Below are 21,066 nucleotides of genomic sequence, written 5' to 3'. Positions count from 1 at the left end.
AGTGCCTAACCTCCTGTTCTCCCTGCCTGCATGGACACCGAGCACAGCATCACTCTAAGGAGCCCTTGCAGGTGGAGCTGGCTTATAGAAAGGGGAAGAGAGCTTATGTTCTCTCCTTCCTAAGATGTGGGAGCTGGTCCAAAGCCTCTGCACTGGTTGGAACTGATAAGCCCAATGAGTAATGCTGTTCTGTAGGACAACCAGCACGCTCACACCACACACGTGCTCCCAGGGCTGGCTTCAGACACATGTCATTCACTTCCCCAGCCCATACAAAGGGTGTCTCAAGGAGCTGAGCATGTGATTTTCTACCCGTAAGAAATTGAGACTGCAAGATCAGAACACATTTGGGGTTCTGCAGGATGCAAACAAGACAAAAAACAGACTGCGTTACAATGGAACCAAACTCAAGGCTCTCTTTATTTCAAGTCAAGTTAGGTTTTGTTCACAGTAGTAATCCATTCACTCAAAAGCAAAAAGTTTTCAGGTTACTCCAACAAAATTCCTCCCAGTGGATACATACCATTTATAAATATGCAAAATCTGCTGCTGAAACATTTAGTGTAGAAGTCATAACGGGATTTCCAGAGGTAAAAAAGGTAAAAGAAATCCTAATTGTCAGCATCTTTGGTGCTACCTGATGGCAGGTTCAATTGCACATTTCAATTGCACACTAACAAAGAGAAACAATCTCTCTACCAAACCAAGGTCATTATCTCTCATCTTGATCTTGAGATGGACAAGACACAAGGCTCTCACATCTCAGCCCTTGAGCAGAGTATCCCAGCAGGACAGGGGGCATAAAACAGTTCCAGGTGGGCTGCTCCCACCCAAGGTGGGGTCAGAACCCGCCCTGCCAGACATCTCTGCAAAAGGGAAGGACATTACAGAAGCCAGCTGGCTCATCCAATGACTTTTGCTTCAATCTACTGCAGAATGCTGCAGAATTCCTGCTCCCCCCCTCCCCACATATATTGATCAAAGACAAATGCCTTTCACCATCCTACATGCTTTGAAACACACTGTCCCAAGCAGGGAAAAGAATCCTTGAAACTTTGTCCAGTATTAGGCTGCAGTGTGAGGCGGGAAGGTGTGAGGTGCTTTGTCAGTACTGCACAGACTGCAGCTGGCTCAAAGATAGGAGGGAATCTGGCTTCTGGAAAGGGCTGTATGGTCAGATAGAGCAGCAAAACAAAGCACAGTGGAGTGGAGATTAGCCTATAGTGAGACTGTAACTGTCAGTTTTTCCACAGCTGTCCTGGAATACGTGCACTGTTGTCTATTAAGTACCATTAATTTCTAATTTAGTAGCAGTAGCAGTCCCTTCCCCCATCTCAACATCTTGGTTCAGGGCAAATCCAAGCTGCTTCAGCATCTGCTGCCCCTTGGCCCTGGGATGCAGAGGGGACATTTCCAGGTCAGTCATCGGCACAGATACTGCACCAGCTGCTGCAGCTGCTCCCGCTGCTGGTAGATGTACAGCTGGGTGTCCCAGAGGGCGTTCACCAGCACGCTGTCATTCACCTCGTCCAGCATCACATCTGTGTGCAGCTGAGGGCTGAGCCTGCACACACCAAGACAATAGCATCCTGAGCTGGGCAGGGCGGGATGCACACCCATAAAGGATCACATTAGCATCCTCTAAACCCTAGTAATGGACCCCAGACAGGGCAAGGCCAGTGTATCAGATCACACTCTGTGCTATGGCATCCCTCACTGTATCACAGAAGAAGAAAGACTGGAGGCAGGAGTCCAGGTCTAGGCTGGCACACCCTCACAGGGGACGTGATTTGGGATGACACATGCCACAGCCAGGTCCTGGAAACTAAAAATAGGTTTGTGCAGAGAGTGGTAAAGGAAGCTCTTACCGGAAATACGGTATGTCCGTCATCTCACACCAGGCCCTGGCACGATCCACAGCTGGGCCATCTGCGTCAGTGCACTGCAGGAAAAGCAGGCCCACAGTCAGAGCCTGACGGCAGCACTGCCCTGGCACCAAGCTGAACTGCACGAGCCACAGAGGGAAAGGGAAAACCAGGAGCAAGTGCATCCTGGATGGTGAAGTTTAGTTAAGGGTAAAGTGGCTTTCTCTTCAGGATCAGCATTCCCGATCCTTAAGACACAAGGAAATTTACCCCCGTTACAGCACAGAGTAAAATCCCTAAAGAAATCCTCAGGATGCACCTCAACATTATCTACTTCTTTTCTACAACCCAGTACCAGCCTGGGAAAACTGCAGGCCCTCAGTGCCATCATGGGACAAAGCAAGAAAAGACGGGGAGAGATAGGTTATTTTCAGGCTTTAGGAAAGCTAAAAAGAGATGAGGCAACAAAGTTAAGATCACAGTCAGAACCTCAATTCCGCTCCTTCTGACTTTCACTCATTTGGAGTGCACTCATGCACAACACCTACTGAGCTTCTTTCTGAAGTATGCAGAATGACATGCCTATTACACACTCCTAACCACAGCTATGAACTGCTACTTCTTATTAGTAACACTCCCACTTCCCTAGAACTTACTAATCATCCCAGTGGGAATCACAGAGCTGTTCTTAAGAAAAAATAGTTGCTGTCATGCTGAAGTGTGGCATTTATTCTTTTTTTTTTCAGACCACATTGCTCAGATGATAATTCACGTCCTCTGGTTTCACAAACTCACACCTGCAAACGTTTCTATGGGTCACTGACCACCATCCTGCTTTTACCTGCCCAAACAGGCAGAGAGGGATTCAGACCTGCTGTGCTCTCACAGTTTTTAAGCAACTCTTGAACTCTGGAGCCATTCCAAGGAAACTCGGTTTTCTTTTCAGAAGGAAAAAGCTGAAGACTGGAAACCTTTGCTCCCACACTGAGAGTAACCCAAGGGCTTTCCCTCTTTCCCTTCTCCCAGTACTCACACAGTCCACCACCATCTTGCCGAGCTCCCTGGCCCCAAAGACAGTCTTTGCCAGCTCCCAGGGATTGGTGGGGCGGAAGACATCCACAGAGGACACTGGGACCTGTGGAGGCTTCCCTGTCCCCAGGGAGACCACCAACCCCAATTTTCTCACTTTCTGCCTCTGACCCTGTGGAAAAAAAAACCCACCACATATTTACTCACAAGAACTGACAATTATGGCAGAACATGTATTTCACAGAAGTCTAGTGGATGATCTGAAAAAATCAAGGCTCTTCTTGCCTCTGTTCTCCCATGTTATTACTGGCTGGTGAGATGCTTTAATCTATACACCTTCAAAGGCAACAGTTGCATCTTCCTGTGCCTCCCAGCCCACGGGACCCCCACAGAGATGACCAGATGGCTGTGAAACACTCCAACACATTCAGTCATTTTGGGAACAAACATCTCCTCTCTGCTACAGGGAGTTGTAGCTGCCAGTAGTTAGTCATCTTTCTGATCAACTGGGCACCCCATAGAAAGCATTTACCTGCCAGCTTAACAGAGTGCCCTACCATTGTCTTGTCCATTTGGGGAGGGAAGGAAAAGGCCCTGCAGAGCTGTGTCACAGGCCATACCACTATAGCCTGAATTATCTATGCTAAAAGCAGAAAGTATATGCAAATTCTGCCCCTATGATTCCTGCCTCCCCACCTCAAACCTCTGTCAGAAAAGGCATTTCACCTATCAGCCAGCATTCTCTACACACATCCCTCTCCATACACTATTTTCCATGGTGCTAACTTATTTTTCCACTGGAGAGGCATTCATTCCCAGTCTCTCCTCCCCTTTTGAGGGAGGCTCGGTGTAGTCAGAAGCCCCAATTACTCATGAGGGCCAGGATTCCCCTCACCTTGTTGATCAGAGTCTTGTTGTACTCATGAATCTCCGCCATGGCATCAAGGGTCGGGTTGTTTGCTAGCAGCCCGCCATCCAAAAAGCGCCCTATGGGCCGGAAATAAGTGGGAGCAGCACCACTGCAACGAGCAGCACGCCACACTAATTGGTCTGCAAGGAGAAAAAGGAGCACATGGGCCTCTTTCAGCAGCTTCTCTGCATGAAATGAGCACCCCCCCTTCACCAGCACAAGGCAAATCAGGAAGGCCTGTAGGCCCAGGATACCAAGATACCTGGAGCAGGTTACAAGGCTCCTCCATGTTACTCTGTTGCTGAGAACCCAAGGGAAGGTGCACTGACTGCACACGGGGGTCCTCTAACAGACCCCTTCTGCAAAAACCTCGCTGGTTGGTCCGTGTTCACAGTACAAGAGAACCCAATGGAAGAGGGGTGATGAGAAAAGGGCACTATCACCAGGACCAAACCACCAAGTCAAGATCAGGGATGAGCCACTGCTGAGACACCTCAACTTTCAGAGCAACAGGAATCATAGAACAGGGTAGGTTGGAAGAGACTTCAAAGACCACCTAGTTCCAATCCCACTGTCGTAGGTAGGGCTGCCAACCACTAAATTACTCTCCTGTGTCTGAAAGATTCCCCCTCAACTATCAACCATCTCGGCATCCCAGGATTTACCTTCGGGCTGAGTGAGTGGCTTGAAAGTTGCAGTTGTCTTGTATTCAGTGGAGATTTTTGTCTCAGGTACAGGGTAATTCCGGAAGAGGTGGAGCTCAGCAGGCTGTCGGTCACACAGTGTCCCTGTCACAATAACTCTGCGGGGAGAAGAAACAACATACCAAAGATAAAATGGATTAAAAAAAAAAACAACCCATGCTTATGGCTTCAATAGTCTGCACATCATGAGTTGTCCAGATCTGCTCAATGGAGATGCTGAGACATCATCTCTGCTGAGACGGTCACCCAGAAGAGCAACCAGCACAGCCCCAAGCAGGACTTACTTGGGTTTCTGGACATCTGTCATTTTGGTGTTTTCCCCAAATTCCTTCTTCAAGAACTCATCCAGGGGCTCTGACTCGTAGGGCCGAGAGCCCCGGAACACCATGTCCTTCATGCGGAAGTACAGGCAGCGCATGTAGTCCATGGACTTCCCTGAGGCAGGCAACAGCATCAGCAGGAGTATGGGGAGGGAGGAAGGGCAGGCAAACAAACAGCACATCAGAGCTCGGACTTCCCAGGACCAGAGGGTGAAGGGAAGCATCACTCCCAACCCCGTCCCTCTCCCAGGCTTCCTGCCATGTGCTTGGCCATCAGCAGCATGGCGGAAAAGGGTGAAAAAGGAAAGGTGAAGTTGGAGCTTAGCTTCCTAGCAGTAAGCACCAATCACCTTGCCATAAGACCAGGTTAGAGAGAGTAGGAAGAAGAGAATGCTGTAGTCCATCACCTCCCCCAAAAAGCTGCTCAGTAGCAACTGACATGAGAAGCAACTGCAAAACCAGGTCTAGATTTTCTTTCACTGATGAACATCCCTCTTTTGGCAGGGATAACGAATCTTTGTTAGGACTCCTAGAGAGGCACTTCCCACTGCACACCCAATCCCTCCCAGAAGAGGGCCACAGGAGTGAGAAAGGGCCCACTGCTTGCACTGTCCTCACCGTGTACGATAGCCAATGCCAAGATGCCCCCAGTGCTGGTCCCAGCGATCCAGTCAAAAATGTCACGGATGGGACGGCCTGCAGCTTTTTCGATGGCCAGCAGAAGCTGGATGAGCACCAGGCCCCGGATGCCCCCTCCATCCAGGCACAGGAGGCGGTCACAGCTGGAGAGACAGACATGGCTGACAGGAGCCATGGGATGGCTCACAGATATCAGCACAGAGCCTGGGCACGGCAAACCAGGCCAGTACACAAGAACACTGCTCTGGACAATCATAGAAAGGCTTGAGTATTAGTATGCAGTAATGGATATTGCCTCAAACAAGATGTGGACAGTCCTAAGCCCCTGCAAGCAGCAACTCAGTGCCAACACTCTCTCTGCTGTGCACGTGGTGAGGCATAGACAAGACACCAACAGGGCAGTGCACAAGTGAGCAAAGGAATTGGGTGGGCATCAGGGAGATGGGGATATCACTAAGCCAGAACAGCATTTGGTGCCCAGCAGCAGAACAAAGAGACAGTGCAGGGGCTTCACCTGCTGAGTTCAGGCTCCACTGCAGCTCCAGGGCTGCAGGAAGAAGGAGAAAATCCTGTACGTAAACGGAGATTTAAGGCAACAGGGTGGAGGGTGGGGGGCTCTGGCATGAACTGCAACAAAGGACACTAAATAACATCAGTTGGGGATGCCACACTCATGAGTGTGGGTGGGGAGGAATTTGTGTACATAGCATTAACCTTCAACTGCACAGGAGTTGGAACAGAAACTTTCTCACTTACTTTCTCTCACCCTCTCGGGGTGAGTCCACAACATCCGGTGCCTTCAACAACTGCCCAAGTGTTGCAGAAACATACAGAAGGTCCTTGTACCCTGGACAACCATGAACGTTCAAAGGCAAAAACAACATTAGAAACCACTTTGCTACCCAAACACTCTGATGAGTGCCTCAGAGGTATCAGTCAACCAAATCATCCTTAATAAAATAGAAAGCTTTTAATTACTCTTCCCACTTTCTCTCTGTACCCAGAAAGCGGATCACGGTACATAAAACTTCCCACCCCGCAAGTAGATTTCCAGAGAGAACACCCAACACCTTTCCCAGTTGAATAAAGCTTTCTGCAGGAAACGTAAGCCATCTTACCCATAACCAGAAGGTATCCCCCTAAAATAAACTCCACACCAAAGAGGAGAAACCCCACACTTCAGAGCAGGCAGCTGGAGGCGTGCTGGCAGTGATAAAGGATTTGTAGAAGCAGATGAGCAGAACAGGTGAGAAAGAAGGTAAAGCCTAGCAGCTTGCCCACTATGCCACTTACTGCAAGCCATGAGATCAAACCTAAATCTACTTCTGTGAGGTAACCTAAGCAGGAAGGCTCTGGGGACAGGGTGGCTTGTCATTACCCCTCAATTGATGTAAACCCAGGTCACCCCGGGTGCAGGGCACCAATCCAGCCTAGGTGAGAAGGCAGCCTGTGAAATCAAGAGAAGAAAGAACATGGGGAAGAGAGGTTAAATGCTGCTGCCAGTGCCCAGCTTGGGAGGTAGCTGGATGACATGAACATGGTGAGGAGTATCTTTGAGGGCCAGAGTCCAATGCTGGAAAAGGGTCTTTTTCTGGCAGTCTATGAGAGCTTAAACACCGTGGTCACCTTCACAAAGCCACAAAAAGTCCTTGTGCCACCAGTCACTGACCCCTTGCCCCCTAGAAGGCCTTCACAATGGAAACCACCAAGCTGAGAGGAAAAGCAGACCATAAGCAGCTGTTATCTCCTTGAAAGCCCCTGACATGCTGTCAGAGCCTCCCTCTGAGCTAAGCCAACTCACCCCACCCACTGCCTGCTCTTGCTGCTTCTGTCCAAGTTCTCTAGCTCCCTGAAGGAGGAAAGTTTGATCCACAGGCTCATCCACACAGCCAGGGTAGTAGAGAGTACAAGCTATGACACAAACACATATTGTATGTTTGTCTCTTTGTATGGATGATATAAACCCTGTGCCTAGGGTCACTTAGCCTTGGACTTCATCCCTTCCCTGTCCTAACAACTACCCCCCAGGCCCTGAACAAGCAACATTTTGATATCCCGATGCACAACATGACACTGGGACGTCCTCAAGGCAAACTAGCAAGTGCCTCCACTTCTGACATGACCCAGGGGATAAAATGCATGCAAGCAAACAAGTCCTATGCCTCTTCCAGGGTGTGGGAGTGAGGGAAACAGCCTTCCCTTTCCTCTATACAGAGTTGCCTTACTTCAGGTCTATAAAACAAAAGTTTAGAGTAGCAGACTAAATTTAGAGTACAAAAACAGGAAAAGCAGAAAGAAAAAAAAAGAATCTGGATCCTGCAACAGCTGAATGAGGATAGACATCTGAAAGCAAGAATGAGGAGACAGTCCGCAGAAGAAAGGCTGTCCAAAGAACCAGATCTGAGTGCTGTGAAGCTAGAAAAAAGGAGAGTGAGGAAGGGTCAGTGAAGGCTTTACCTAAGCTGTTGAAGCTGCTCCGCGGGGAAGGTTGGCCTTCCAGGAGGGAGGCGGCAGATGGTGCCAGACTTGGGGAGTCAGGAATGGTTGGGAGGCAGCGTTCGGTCCCTACAGTTTGCAGCAGGTCTAAGAGCACTTTCCGGTTCGCACCTTAGGTGATGGTGGGGGAGTCACAGATCAGAAAGAGAATCAATGCACGCACACACCGGGGGCTCTGCCAGATCCACAGCAGCCCTGGCCCTCACAAAACCTCTGGGATGACCCAGGGAAAGCATGTCCTGGATCTCTCTGCCTTATCACCAGGCAGCAGGATTTGTGGACAGAAGGTGTGCCCAATGCTGTGCAGCTTCAAGGGAATGCCACACACTTCTTGCCGTGGAAGAACAGCACGTGTCTGCTTATGCCCAGGCTGTTCAGTCATGCTGTCATCCCACTGTGAGCCTGCAGTGCCCGACACCACGGTTTGAAGAGAGGGTGTGTGTGCCAGCTTTTTCTCTTGCTTTTCTGTCTCAGAGGAAAAATTCATCACAGCCTACTAATATGAAGTCAATGCCACTAGCTTAGCAAGTGCTAGCAACTAGAAGCTGGGAGAGCATCTTGGAGAAACACTGCCTATGCTCAGTCTGTTTTCACCTCTCCAAGACACTGTTTTAGCCGAGAAGGGGAGCCAGAATGCTGGGTTCATTCTGTCAGGCTCACCTTTGCTGTTCCTGGCTGCCAGCAGCCCTGGTGTCTCCCCAAAATCATTAGGGACCTCAACATCTCCACCAAACACAACAATGGCTTTGATCATATCCAGGTGGTCATGCTAGGAGACAAGAGAAACCTCAGTCAAAAGCTTTCCCACAGCTACATCCCTCACTCCATCCCTCTACTTTTCATTAGCCAAAGCACACGCAAGGAAATTGCCCCATGAAGGGCAACAGCCAGCATTTCAAAGGAGCCCATCTTTGCCTCAGCCCTTCAAGAAAACACCTTCCTCTCCCCAGCAGCCTCTGCAGAAGTCTCACCTTCATGGCTAGATGCAGCGGTGTGTTGCCATCCTGGCCCTTGGCATTGGTGTTGGCCCCGTGTGTCAGCAGTACCATGGCACAGTCAAAACGACGCCTCTTGACTGCAATGTGCAGGGCCGTGTCAGCTGTCCGGCTGGTCAGGTTCACCTCAGAGCCATACTGCAGCAGCAGCTGTGTCATCTGTGCCCACACGCACATGCCAAGTGAAGAAAAGAGAAAGCTATCACGGGGACAACTCACACAAGCCAAATCTCATGGACAAGCAGAGCAGGTGAACTGCAGCAAGCCTGAGCGTGGACTTGGAATGAGCTGATGGTCCCTCCATCTGCTCCAGCTTCTGGATGCTTTGAGTCTTATTTATAAGCACAACAACTGGCTGAGATCAATGGACAGAAACAACTTCTACTCGAGCCAGAATCCTTGCAGGCTGGAAGGAAGTTTGCTTTTTGATCTCTCTTTGTAAGACAAACATATTCATTCGGTTGAAAACCTGAAAACCTCCACAGGGCACTTCTGAGAGGGCTGTGTCCTCCCATTAGAACACTCTCTGCTTGAAACAAGCTCTTAGAGGTGTGTCAGCACAGCATATCTCATCACTGATCTGGTTATCTCTGGCAGAAGATGACTGCAACCTGCATGCCATCACCTCACATTCCCCTCCCAGTTTTTAAAGCACTGCTCTGTTTCCTTATTTGAACTTGGCATGTAATGAGATGAGAGCTCCCCCCAGGGGTAACCGTGCTTCAGTGACAGCGGCGTGATTTCTCCCCAGCCAAAAGGGCAGGCTGGCAGTTTCACAGCCAAGGATGAATTACTAGAACAAGCACACTAGGCTTTTCTTTTTGCGAGGTTCCACTGCTCCCTGCAGCAAACATCACTGACCAGCAGAGGTCAGAGAGAATCAAACCACTTCAACCGCCTCAACAGTGGGTCTGCGCTGTGTGCAGCTTGCTGGGCTCCCACACAAGTACTCAGTGAAGAGCCAGGTCAGCAGCAAGAGGAATGAACCGCGCGCTGGGTGGCAGCACAGGCTCTCACCAGGGCCTGCCTCTATTTACCTCTGCCTTCTTTGCCCAGTGCAGTGGGACAGCTTCATGGAGTGGGTCCCTGGAGTGGACCTGGCTGGCATCCACCTCGAGGATGGCCTGGGCACACCTAGAAAGGACAAGATGAAGGAATGGGTGACTGCTGTCTTAGTTCAAGACCTCGTTCATGTCAGCACCTGCCTCCAGCACAGAGCCCTTCAGCAGCAGCTGGTGGTCTGCAGCACCTGCAAGTTCCTCAGCAGCAAGGCGGTTTTATTTTTGCTGTCTTCAGAAAGGAAGGGAGAAACAGGAAGTGTACAAGCAGCCCAGCATTCAGAGACTGCATTACCCCTTCCCAATTCTAAGTTGGGAGCAACACCTGGGTGCTTCCCCGCTGTAGGAATACGTTGTTCCTGGAAAAATCTGAAGACCTGAAAGGAAATTCTTGTCCTCTCTCATCCCTCTCTCCACAGAGAGAGTTTTATCTTGGGGATAAAACTAAAATAGTTGAATGCTTGCTGAAATTACAGATATGACTACTTGCCTAGGAGAGAGAAAAAAAATCACATCTATTGTGACCAGACTAGCATTCAGTGCCTGAAAATGTCCACTCTGAAACAATGCCAAGGAAGTTGTAAAAGAGATGAAGCCCCACTGCAAACTAAGGGACCCAAGCATGTTTTTGGCTTGTGAAGGTCTCTCTAGCATGGGAAAGAAGTTTTGAACATGCAGAAAAATCAGCTGACAGCAACTGTTATTAAGAGTCCTATTTGTATGACTGGGACACCATGAAAATAAGCATTATGAAGCACATACAAAGAGAATTAAGTTTGTCCATAAAAAAAGAGAACAGGAAGCAAGTATCACATCTTTTGATTCAGTTTCAAAGTGTATTAATTAATGGCCAAGAGTACCCTTGGCCCAAAGGAGACAGCAAGAACTAAGCTTTGGAATGGAAGCTTATTAGGATCAAAGCATTCAAGGACAGAGGTACAGCAAATTAATCAGTTTTTAAGCATTGGTAAGTCATCTTCTCACAGCTTACTCTGAGAAAAAGTAGTTCACAAGCTCTTTTCTTGTGTGTATGTGTGTGGCTATTACTCCATCTCTGCTGTATCAGATGGTGCACGCAGCAGTTTTAACAGCATTTGCAAATCTTGCCAAATCACTGCCATCCCTCAGAAATTGGCATATAATAGAAGAAGGCATCAGTCTAGCACAGCAAATAGGGATGGCTCATGCATTAATTACAGGAGCCAATCTGGACAGGGCAGTCACGAGAGCTACTGGTAATACAGGCACCCTACCAATACCTTGAAGGAAGTTGAGGCTGTAATTTCAGGACTGTCTTTGTGGGTGGTGAATAAAGGAAAGCCAGCAAAACCAAAATGAGTTTCCTCATGGGCGATGAGGAAACAAACATGAAATGATCTTGTGCAAGCTGGTGTCCCACAACAAAGAAACAGGATCACAACATCAGAAATGCTTTGCCAATGGCTAGTCAGGACCTACACCAAAAAAAACAAAACAGCCATCCCTCTTCACCACACCTGCCAGCTCAAGGCAGGTAGGCCAAGAGAAACAGGGAGATATTCCTGAGCTAAGGTGACTTTAACAATAGGAAGCACCAACCCATCTGCAGCAATGGTGTTAACTGCCCTAATTAAGGAATATATTTTGCATACTGATGTGATGGCAGCATGGACAGCTGAAACACTGAAAGGTCACTTCTGCCTCAGGACATCACAAGCACAGTGTGCCATTTGATCTGTAGTCACTCCACGTGGGTCTCTGAAGTGGGACCACGTCGTGCTGACGTGGGTGGCTGTCAAACAGAACTGCATCCCAAAGGCACATCAGCAAGAGCTGATGAAGACACCACTGTTGCTTTTATTAATCATAGTTGGCCTGTTTGAAAATTAGAGGGCACCTGGCAAATGACTGTAGCTCAGAGAGAACTGAATAGTCACCCCCCCCCAACTTGCAGTTACAATACCACATGTGGTTACACTCATAGAAGAAAAAAACAGCAAGAAATTCACAACTCTGGTATTGACTAGGAAGAAACCTGTTTGGCAGAGGACCAAGGAGAAGTCTTTGATGGCCACAAAAGTGCTCTGATGGAGCATGTACCATCAGACACTGATAAACAAGGATATACATCTGAATTAGAACTACTCTAGATGGTACAGTCTGGCGGCAAACACCTGGGACAAAAAGTCAGAAAGGAGATTCCCTGTATCTACTGTGAAGGAAGCTCCCCCTTACGACCAGATAATAGAAGAGCATAAAATGATGCCTGGCTTACCAATGGAACAGCAACTGGCTAAAGACAACAGAGAGCAGTTACATATGCTCAATTCCCAGGTAAATTTTACTGAGGCAAACAAGTGTGCAGGCATCTGATTTCATGGGCTGAACTGATGGCAGCACCTCTGGCCATTCTGGGAGGGAAGGCACATTGCTTCTACACTGGGTTGTACACAAAACATCATGATGTGGTTACTGAGATGGTATGACCTCTTCCAAAGTACATGCTCAGCTACAAACGCTCATATTGCTTGTGGATGTTGATCAGCTCATTTGTGCTTGCATGGGACACTGCTCACAATCAAACCCCTTTGCCACTGCATGTCTATAAGGTATGCATAGATAATACTATTTGCAAGCAGATAAACCTAAGGGCCTTGTATAGACCCCAAGGAAACATAAAACAGAGTCAGTGGGCTTTGAATACCTGGCAGGTTGATTAAACTCTCTCACTTTCCCTGCTGATAGAGTGTTGGTATATATTCACTGCTGTGGATACAGCATCAGTACAGTTTCTTGTTAAACCCAACAAATCCACTGATCAGTGGAGCATTAGAACAACTCAATCATCAACATGGACCTGCTCACCAAATACAGAGTGACTAAGAAACACACTTCAGTGGACATCATGACTGGCCTAAAGGGCTAGGAATGCACTATTCCACACTGCCCATCATCCTCAAGCTGAAGGCTTAAGTGAAAGAATGAATGGGATACTGAAAGAACAATTTAAAATGTTAAACAGTACTTAAACTTTACTACATGGAGTTTATAACTTACTAAAATAGATCTTTGGTAGAACAACAGAAATATTTCTAATCCAACAGCTTACGATTGTATCACAGTACCTCCAATACACAACATGGTGAAGATTGAGATCCTTCCAGATGGTATCTCTCCCATGCTACCAACCACAGGAGAAATAGGATTGTTTACACTGATGAACTGTGTGGTGAGATTGTAATAGGCTACGGCCTATTAATCTAGATGTGACAATTCATATGCTGAGAATGCAGTACAGCTCTGTACTCCAGCTTTTCCCCTTACTCTACACCCTCTGTTCACATCTGAAGTTTCTGTATCCCAGGTATCTTCAACAAATACCTGTGCCTCACCTAAGGAATATAGCACTGGAATTATACTATTGGCATCATGAAAATTGAACTGAAGTTCAGTTGAAAAAGTGCAAGCCAGTGTGAGTGACCATCCCATGCCAGGTTACCAAGCCCTGAGTGATATCAGCTGAAGGAACTGGAGCAATGGCATACGTATTACTGGAAGGAGATGACACTCTGATTTTCCTTCCTTACCACAGGTTGGTTCATTGTGGTTTGGAGTTTTGTTGCAGGAGTGCACACAGTTTCTGCAATATCAGTATGTAAATACTTGGGTTTGGTTGGCCTTTACCAGAACCAAATCCTCTCTGTCATTCTTTCTCAGTAGTGAATATAGAGCACCTGGCACATGTCCTTGTGCAAGGACCTTTACAGTGAACATCAAAGGTGATTTGGAAACAACTGCTGCATGCCAAATAGCCTTCCAACACTGACTGGTGATGAACTATCTCCTTCAACAGCAGAAACACTGTTCTGAGTTTGAAAGCACACGCTGCCTCAACATAGCCAAAGAATTAACTAGCACGAAGCACATTCAACATCTTCAGGCCTTCATGCTTCAAATGAAACCATCTACTGGTGGCTAGCTGAGGATCAAAGCACGGTGGTGAACCCCTGACAAACAAGTCTGTGACCGTCTATCGTGGGCCAAGCTCAGCAGTGCCTGCATCCCTGCTTGTGTGCCTCTGCCTGCATGCTGCCTAAAGGATCCCCCAGTCGGTGAGGTAATGGTGTGTGGCTGCTCGTGCTGCATGCTCACACTGACTCACAGTTACTCACCCCTTCTGGGAGTACTTCAGAGCTGCATGGATGGGGTAGCCCACCGTGCCCATGACATTGCAGCTGGCACGGCACTTCAGCAGAGACCGAACCATCTCCTCTTTGCCCAGCTGACAAGCGAGATACAGAGGGGTCAGCCCTTCATGGCTCAGGTGGTTCACACCAACGGTTGGAGTTCTGCTCAGGAGCTGGGAAGAGCAGGAAATAAATAAACAGAAGGCAGACAGACATGGAAGAGCACTGTCTCTCTCCCTGAGCTCCAAGGAGAGCCTCTGTGGCACAGGTGTGCCGTGCTTAGCCCAACTAAATGACAGCACTCACTGGAACCAACAGCTCCTTCCCATCAGCTACTGCAGCCAGCCAGCAGGCAGGAACTCATCCTTCCCTGCAGCTCCACCATTGCTTTCAATTTTTCACGTGAACGTGACTGTTCAAAATACACGTCTGAAGGAATCCTACCTATGAACTCCAGTCCTGTTGCATGCTAACTGGTTGCCCTGATTTTCACAGTTAATTTTTTTTCTGTTTCTCAAGCTGCCTGCAAGCAAGGCTGGGGTTGCACAAGGCACTGGGAGGGGACACAGCTGGTACAGCTGACCATTCCATACCACATGAAATTGTGCCCAGCAAAGAAACTGGGGGGGTGGTCTGGGGAAGCTTCTGTTGCTCAAGGAGTGGCTGGCAGGAAGCAATTGCATTTTGCATCACTTGTCCCCCCCCACGCTCCCCCATTTTCTTTGATCTTTCTTATTAAATTGCTTTTTTTTCTCAGCCCACAAGTTTTCTAAATTTGACCCTTCTGATTCCCTCCCCTTCCATCCAGCTGGGGGAGGAGTGGGGAGTGAGTGGCTGTGGGACGCTTATACAGGTTAAGCCACCACACTGTTTTGTTACACAAAACAATCCCACCGCCATACAGCTGTAACCCTGGAACGTCCCAGTGAACACAAGAAAAGCAGGAATTTAGTATATTTTCCTCGGTTTGGTGAGGAACTGAAAGAGCAACAAGCTCAAGGCTGCTCAGAACTGGAAGTATAACAAACTGCGCTGCCATCGTTAGACATACAGGAAGAAAACATCTTTATAATACAAAGGTCCTAACTGTCCTGCTCCACAGTGTGGTAAACCCTGATTGTTCATCCCTCCACCACCACGCATTAGGAAATCTCTCCATTGTCTGGCAGGCATCAGGAGAGCTGTCACAAGAGGTATTGGGCAAACACAGCTGGTGCAGCTGCAGGCGAGGGCCTGCCTGGCACCCAGTCTGGAACAGACCTGAGGAGCAAAGCAGAAAGGAACCCGCAGCCTCACAAAGCCAGTCACTCTGCCTCCAGGCACTGATCATGCTGCCAGAACTGCTCAGTTTCAACAGGTTCTGCAGGCTCGGGAAAGCCCAGGGCAGCTCCAAACTAGCTCAGTCTGCAGGTGACAGGTGACACACAACCCCCCCCCCCCCCCATAGCCCAAGGGTCCTTTTTGGAGCACAGTACCCAGAGCTAAAAGCCCTGTTTGGAGGCAATGCTAAGAGACATCCAAAGGCCTGAGGAACGTTAGGATTAAAGCCTGAAGCAAATGGCAAAGGATACTTTCTGAGGAAGCTGCTGCTTTACAACTCTGTTCCACTGCAGGGTGGAACTTGGAACCTGCTTACAGGAAACTGTACCTGTAAGCAGGGAGGAAGAAAGGGGCTGAAACCAGGTTCAGGCATTCCTCCCATGATGCTGCAGCAGAGCTAGCTGCCACTCATTTCCCCAGACTGCAGCCCTTAGCTACCACCCTCTCTTCCTCTCACAGCATAGAGAGGAAAAGTTCCAGACCCTCTTTCTCCCAGCTTTGAGACCACTCCCACCTCAATGATATAGGGGTTGCTTCCTCGCACAGCGTAGTGGAAAACCGTCTCTCCTCTCCTGTCTGTGATGTCCACCCGCGCGTGGCACTCCAGCAGCTCCTGCAGGCAGGTCATGTCTCCCTTGCGACAGGCCAGGTGCAGAGGGGTGCAGCCATCCTCACTGTCCGTGCTATTCACGCAGCTGTAAGAGACGACACAATGTTACAGCACAGAAAGGCTGCAAAGAAGACACTCATCCGCCCTGGGAGGTAGCTTCTATGTCTGGGGTACATCAAATCATTCTGTTCCTGAAAGCCTTGCTTCTAGCCAGGGAAGGAGTGCAGGGAAGTGCCACCAAACAGTCCCAGCCCTTACACAGGCCCTCCTCCTGACACAACCCCTTCCTCTGCCCACATGAAGAGCAGATACAGACGGCAGTCAGCAACCAGGCAGGGATGCTGCAATCAATCTCTTGACGTGCTAGCTCATTCCTCTACCCTACATGAATTCTTCCTACAGAAACAGAATGAGAGTTTGTGACCAAAACCTACTTCCCCTCTTGCAGTTTACAGAAGACATACCCCCACTCTGAAAAACAGGTTCACAAAGGTTGCCAGAGTCTTCAGCAAAACAGTTCAGTCCTTCTCAGGCTTGCTTAGTCTGGAGAATAAAAGGCTCTGGGCAGACCTCACTGCGTCCCTCCAGAACTTTCAGGGAGTTTACAAACAAGAGGGGAACTGACATTTTACGTGGTCTGATAGCAATAGGACAAAGGGGAATGACTTTAAACTAAAAGAGGGGAGATTTAGGTTAGGTGTTAGGAGGAAATCCTTTACTCAGAGCTGTGAGGTGATGGCACAGCTGCCCAGAGAGCTGTGCGTGTCCCATCCCTGGAGGTTCAAAGCTGGGTGGATTGGGCCCTGGGTAGCCTGGCCTAGTGATTGGCAACCCTGCCCACAACCAGGGGGTGAAACTAGATGATCTTTCAGGCCCTTTTCAACTCAGGCCACTCTGGGATTCTATGATCACAAGCAGCAGGTTCAAAGACTGCCAATAAGCTTACACAAAGACCACGTATGAACGACGGCTGCACATCCCAAAGCCTGCACCATTACACTAGGTCACTGCAGTACCCACAGGCATTAAGGTCCCCACAGAAGCAGCCCGCATTGCTTCGGTACAGCGAGGCAGGCCAGCCCAGCACAGCCCAAACAACACCAGGCCCACAGGAGACTGTTCTGCGCCCTCACCTGAGCACACGGTTGTGTCGGAAGGTCTCGTGCAGGCCGACCTCCACCGCTATGTGTGCGGAGGACCAGCTGGGGTGGTCACGGATGCAGTCGCTGAGCTGCTGCAGAACCTCCAGCGACAGGGGCTGGGCTGAGCTCTCGTAGAAGGGCCGCAGGTGGCCGGCATAGCGCTCAAAGTGCACCAGCGCTTCCGCTTCATCGTCGAGGTGGAAGAGCCTGGAAGTAAACATAAAAGCGTTAAGGGGAAGGAAGACCTCTACGATCAGCCAGCCTAACCTCTGGCCCATCCCCACCGTGCCCACTGATCGTGTCCTCAGTGCCGCATCCGCACGGTTCTGGAGCACCTCCAGGGATGGTGACCCCACCACCTCCCTGCGCGGCCCGTGCCACTGCAGCACCGCTCCCTCAGGCCTCGCTCCAGGCCCCGAGCAGCCACCTGAGGTCCCAGCACGTACCGGAATGCCACCGCCGGGCTCTGAGGGTTGCTCAGCACGCCGTCCCAGCAGCGGCTGTTCCCGTACAGCCGCACCCGGCCGTCCTCCCGCAGGCAGCTCTGCCCCGAGTACTCCCCGGCGGACACCTCCTTGACGCGGTACGGGTTACTGAACGCCTGGCTCAGGAGCCGCCCGAGGAACTGCATGGCACACGGCTCCCCGGCTCGGCCTCGAGAGAGAGCCGAGGACCGACAGCCCGGAGCCGGCGCTTTCAGTTCCCGTACCGACTCGCCCCCCCCCACGGCAAGGGGGCCCGCTTCCCCGCAGGCCTCGCCGCCCCAGAACTGACCAATCAGCTGCGCCGCTCCTGGGGAGGAACCAATGGGGAGCGGGCAATGAGCCGCCATCCCAGAGAAGGGCGGTGCGGAGCTGAAGGGAGGAGCAGCGCGCCTCCATCTTTGAAAAGGGCGGAGGGGGCGGGGCCGCCCCCGGGGGGCGGGGCGAGGGGAGAGTGACGTCACCGCATGACTGTGTTTTTATGAATGAAAGGAATCCGCGGGTGAGTAATCGCGCGGAGCTCGGCACGGAGAGCAGCGAGCCCGCCTCGCCGCACCCCTCCCGCGCAGCTCAGCGACACTGCGCGGCCTCCGGTAAGCGGCCAGCGGGGTCAGGGCCGGGGTCGGGGGGTGGGCGGTGAGCGAGGCTACGGCCGTCGGTGGGAGCTCGGGGAGTCGCCTCTCAGCCCCGGCCCTGATTGCATCAGCTCAGCTCCTCCCGTGCTTCGCCCCCACCAAGCACTTCGGGGGTGGGGTGGTCCGGAGTTGGGGCCGCTTCGGCCGCTGGGCCCTCTCTTCCCGTAATGGCGGAGGGGAGAAAATATCAGCCCCCCCCCCCCACCTCCCCGGCTCTGCCCTCGGGAAAAAATCGGCGATCGAAGGGTACCGAAGGGGTAGGTGGCTCTCGCCCCCCCCCCCCCCCTCCCCGGCGCTGCTGAATCACGGTGAGACGGCGCCCGCTCGCCCGCCCCCCCGCGACGTGGCCGCGGCCCCCACCCTTCGACCCCACCGCGGGCCCCGGTCCCCCCCCCCCCCCCTCTCCCAGCGCTGCCCTGCACCGATAGGACTGCCCCCGGCCCCCATGGCACAGCCGCGGGGAGGGCTGGAGGGGGCGGGAGGGCCTTCCCCCGTTGTTATGGTTGTGTGTCGTTATTATGGGCTTCGTATAAAGGTGTGAGGTGGAGCTGGGCGGGGATCGGCATCACGCTCCGTGCCCCCGTGCTGGCGCTCACCCGCTCTTCTCTTGGGCGTTTTGTAGGGCCGGTACGGGGCGACCATGGCTGCAGATGGGCTGTCCAGCAAGGCACTGAAGGTGAGCACTGGGGAAAATGAGGGGTGTGAGTGTGGGGGAGGGGGGGGGGGGGGGGGCTCAGCGACATCGGGAGGTCCATGATCAGGGAGTTCAGCGCTGGGAATTGGCAGTGGGAGAAGTCCAGCATGAGGAATAAGCATTGTGGAAGGTTCAGCACGGGGAGCTGACACTGCTGGACTCCAATATGGGGGAACTGGCTTTGAGATCCAGCACGGGGGAATTGGCCTTGGGGTTCAGCATCGGGGTTGGTGCTGGGGGCGAGTCCGTCACTGGAGGTTTGGAGGTCTGGCATTAAGGGATTGGCGTTGGGACCTCACCTGCTCCTCCACCTAACAGGTGAAGCGAGAGCTCGGGGAGAACACGCCGCTGCTGTCGGATGAGGAGCTGATGGGGCTGTCGGTGCGGGAGCTCAACCACCACCTGCGGGGCCTCTCCAAGGAGGAGGTGGCGAGGCTGAAGCAGCGGCGACGGACGCTGAAGAACCGGGGCTATGCTGCCAGCTGCCGGGTGAAGCGTGTCTGCCAGAAGGAAGAGCTGCAGAAGCAGAAGATGGAGCTGGAGTGGGAGGTGGACAAGCTGGCCCGGGAGAATGCCGCCATGCGCCTCGAGCTCGACACCCTCCGTGGCAAGTACGAGGCCCTGCAGGGCTTCGCCCGCACTGTGGCTGCCCACGGGCCACCTGCCAAGGTGGCCACTGCCAGCGTCATCACCATCGTCAAGTCCGGTGCCAACCAGGCTGCCTACTCCTAGTGCTGGCCCCGTCCCTCGGCCGGGCACGGTCCCCCCCATGGCGCCTTCCCCTACACACCGACTTGAGGCTCTCCTTTGCTGGGAGCTGCGCCCCTAATCCTCCCCTCTGGTCCCCAGACCTCCTCTTATAGGGAGGGCTGCCACCATGTGAGTGCCGGGTGGGACAGCACCCTGTTGGCCGTCCTATGGGGGAAACCCAAAGCCCGGCACTGCCCCGTGGTCCCATCCCTTGCTGCATCGGTGGGTGAGTGCAGGAGGGGATGAGTCCATGTGAACGGATGGAGGCAGGGAAACATCCCACAGCTCCAAGCTGGAAGGAAAACACTGTGCACCCCACTTTTTGGGAGAGCTGAGCGCAGGGCAGGCGCTCCCAGGAGTATGTGCCAGAGAGGGAAACGGGAAGAGAGTTTTGCAGAAGGATGAAGATGAACGGGGTTGGCATTGGCCCCATGAGAAGGGGTGGAGATGGCAAGAGAAGGTGCAAGTCGGAGGGAACAGAAAGTGGCTGCGGGTTGGGGTGAGCGGGATGGCACAGTGATGGAGAGGGACCCTCGGGCAGGGGAGACCTGGGGGCTGGGAGAAAAAAATGGGAGACGTGGAGGGGTTGTTTTCTCCCCATCATGCACAATCCTCACGCCTCTCTGTGACCTGAGCGGGACACAGCCTAACCGGGTGCCTGGAACACAGAGGCAGCGGCAAGAAGGAAGCGGAGGCAGCTGGAGTGCAGATAACTGCTGTTTTGCTGCACATAGCCCCACTTGGATGGCCCCACCAAGCCCCCTGCTCCCCTGCACCCTGCTGGCTCCAGGGCCGAGGCTACTCAAAGTGAGGAGGCAGAAGGGTGCGGAGCTGCAGGAGGTGTGGAGGGCAGAGCATCCCACTCCTGGGAGCTGCCTGGCGGGCAGCGTGCTTCTCCCTTGGGTTTTCCTCCAGCTTGGAGACCAGCACAGAGGTCTGGGCATCGCCACGCCAGCCACCCTCGGCTGCAGCCTCCGTCCCAACCCAGAGACGTGCCCGCCCAGAGGGCACTGTGTCAGCGTCCCCTCCGTTCCCACTCCCCCTGGGTTTATTTATTGCACGAACCTAAGTTATTTCCACGTCCTCTTTGCCATTCCGCCTCTCGGCACAGCCAGGATGTCGGTACAGAGCCGTACTTTATATTTTATATATGCAAATCACATTTTATCTTATATAGAGTTAAAAAAAAAAAAACAAACAAAAAAACTATTTATTTTCTGACTTACAGTATGTGTCCTGCCTGACTCCTCT

The 21,066-nt window shown here is 51.7% G+C and overlaps 2 protein-coding genes across 3 annotated transcripts; one reads left to right on the top strand and one right to left on the bottom strand.

Moving 5' to 3' along the window:
• Positions 1 to 1,280: 1,280 nt before the first annotated feature.
• Positions 1,281 to 17,952, bottom strand: PLA2G6 (phospholipase A2 group VI). Of its 2 annotated transcripts, none has more exons than XM_065742953.1 (16): positions 17,701 to 17,952; positions 17,246 to 17,461; positions 16,017 to 16,197; positions 14,168 to 14,355; positions 9,996 to 10,092; positions 8,935 to 9,117; positions 8,624 to 8,732; positions 7,925 to 8,074; positions 6,224 to 6,314; positions 5,447 to 5,610; positions 4,793 to 4,943; positions 4,470 to 4,606; positions 3,790 to 3,944; positions 2,899 to 3,066; positions 1,869 to 1,942; positions 1,281 to 1,564 (listed from the first exon to the last, which is right to left on the bottom strand). In XM_065742953.1, the coding sequence occupies exons 1-16, from the start codon at positions 17,883 to 17,885 to the stop codon at positions 1,423 to 1,425; spliced, it is 2,391 nt and encodes a 796-aa protein (XP_065599025.1). In that variant the 5' UTR covers positions 17,886 to 17,952; the 3' UTR covers positions 1,281 to 1,422. The 2 variants fall into 2 exon arrangements, with proteins under 2 accessions (XP_065599025.1, XP_065599026.1); XM_065742954.1 differs by having other exon boundaries at positions 17,826 to 17,838.
• Positions 17,953 to 18,916: 964 nt separating this feature from the next.
• On the top strand, positions 18,917 to 20,331 carry MAFF (MAF bZIP transcription factor F). The gene is made up of 2 exons (XM_065742926.1): positions 18,917 to 19,047; positions 19,384 to 20,331. The coding sequence occupies exons 1-2, from the start codon at positions 19,012 to 19,014 to the stop codon at positions 19,795 to 19,797; spliced, it is 450 nt and encodes a 149-aa protein (XP_065598998.1). The 5' UTR covers positions 18,917 to 19,011; the 3' UTR covers positions 19,798 to 20,331.
• The last annotated feature ends 735 nt before the right edge of the window (positions 20,332 to 21,066 follow it).

This window comes from Cyrtonyx montezumae, unplaced genomic scaffold (assembly GCF_038088225.1).
Source record: "Cyrtonyx montezumae isolate F1298 unplaced genomic scaffold, pur_monq_1.0 scaffold_3, whole genome shotgun sequence".
NCBI lineage: Eukaryota > Metazoa > Chordata > Aves > Galliformes > Odontophoridae > Cyrtonyx > Cyrtonyx montezumae.
The sequence above is the reverse complement of the archived record's forward strand: the minus strand, read 5'-3'. Positions and strand labels throughout refer to the sequence as shown.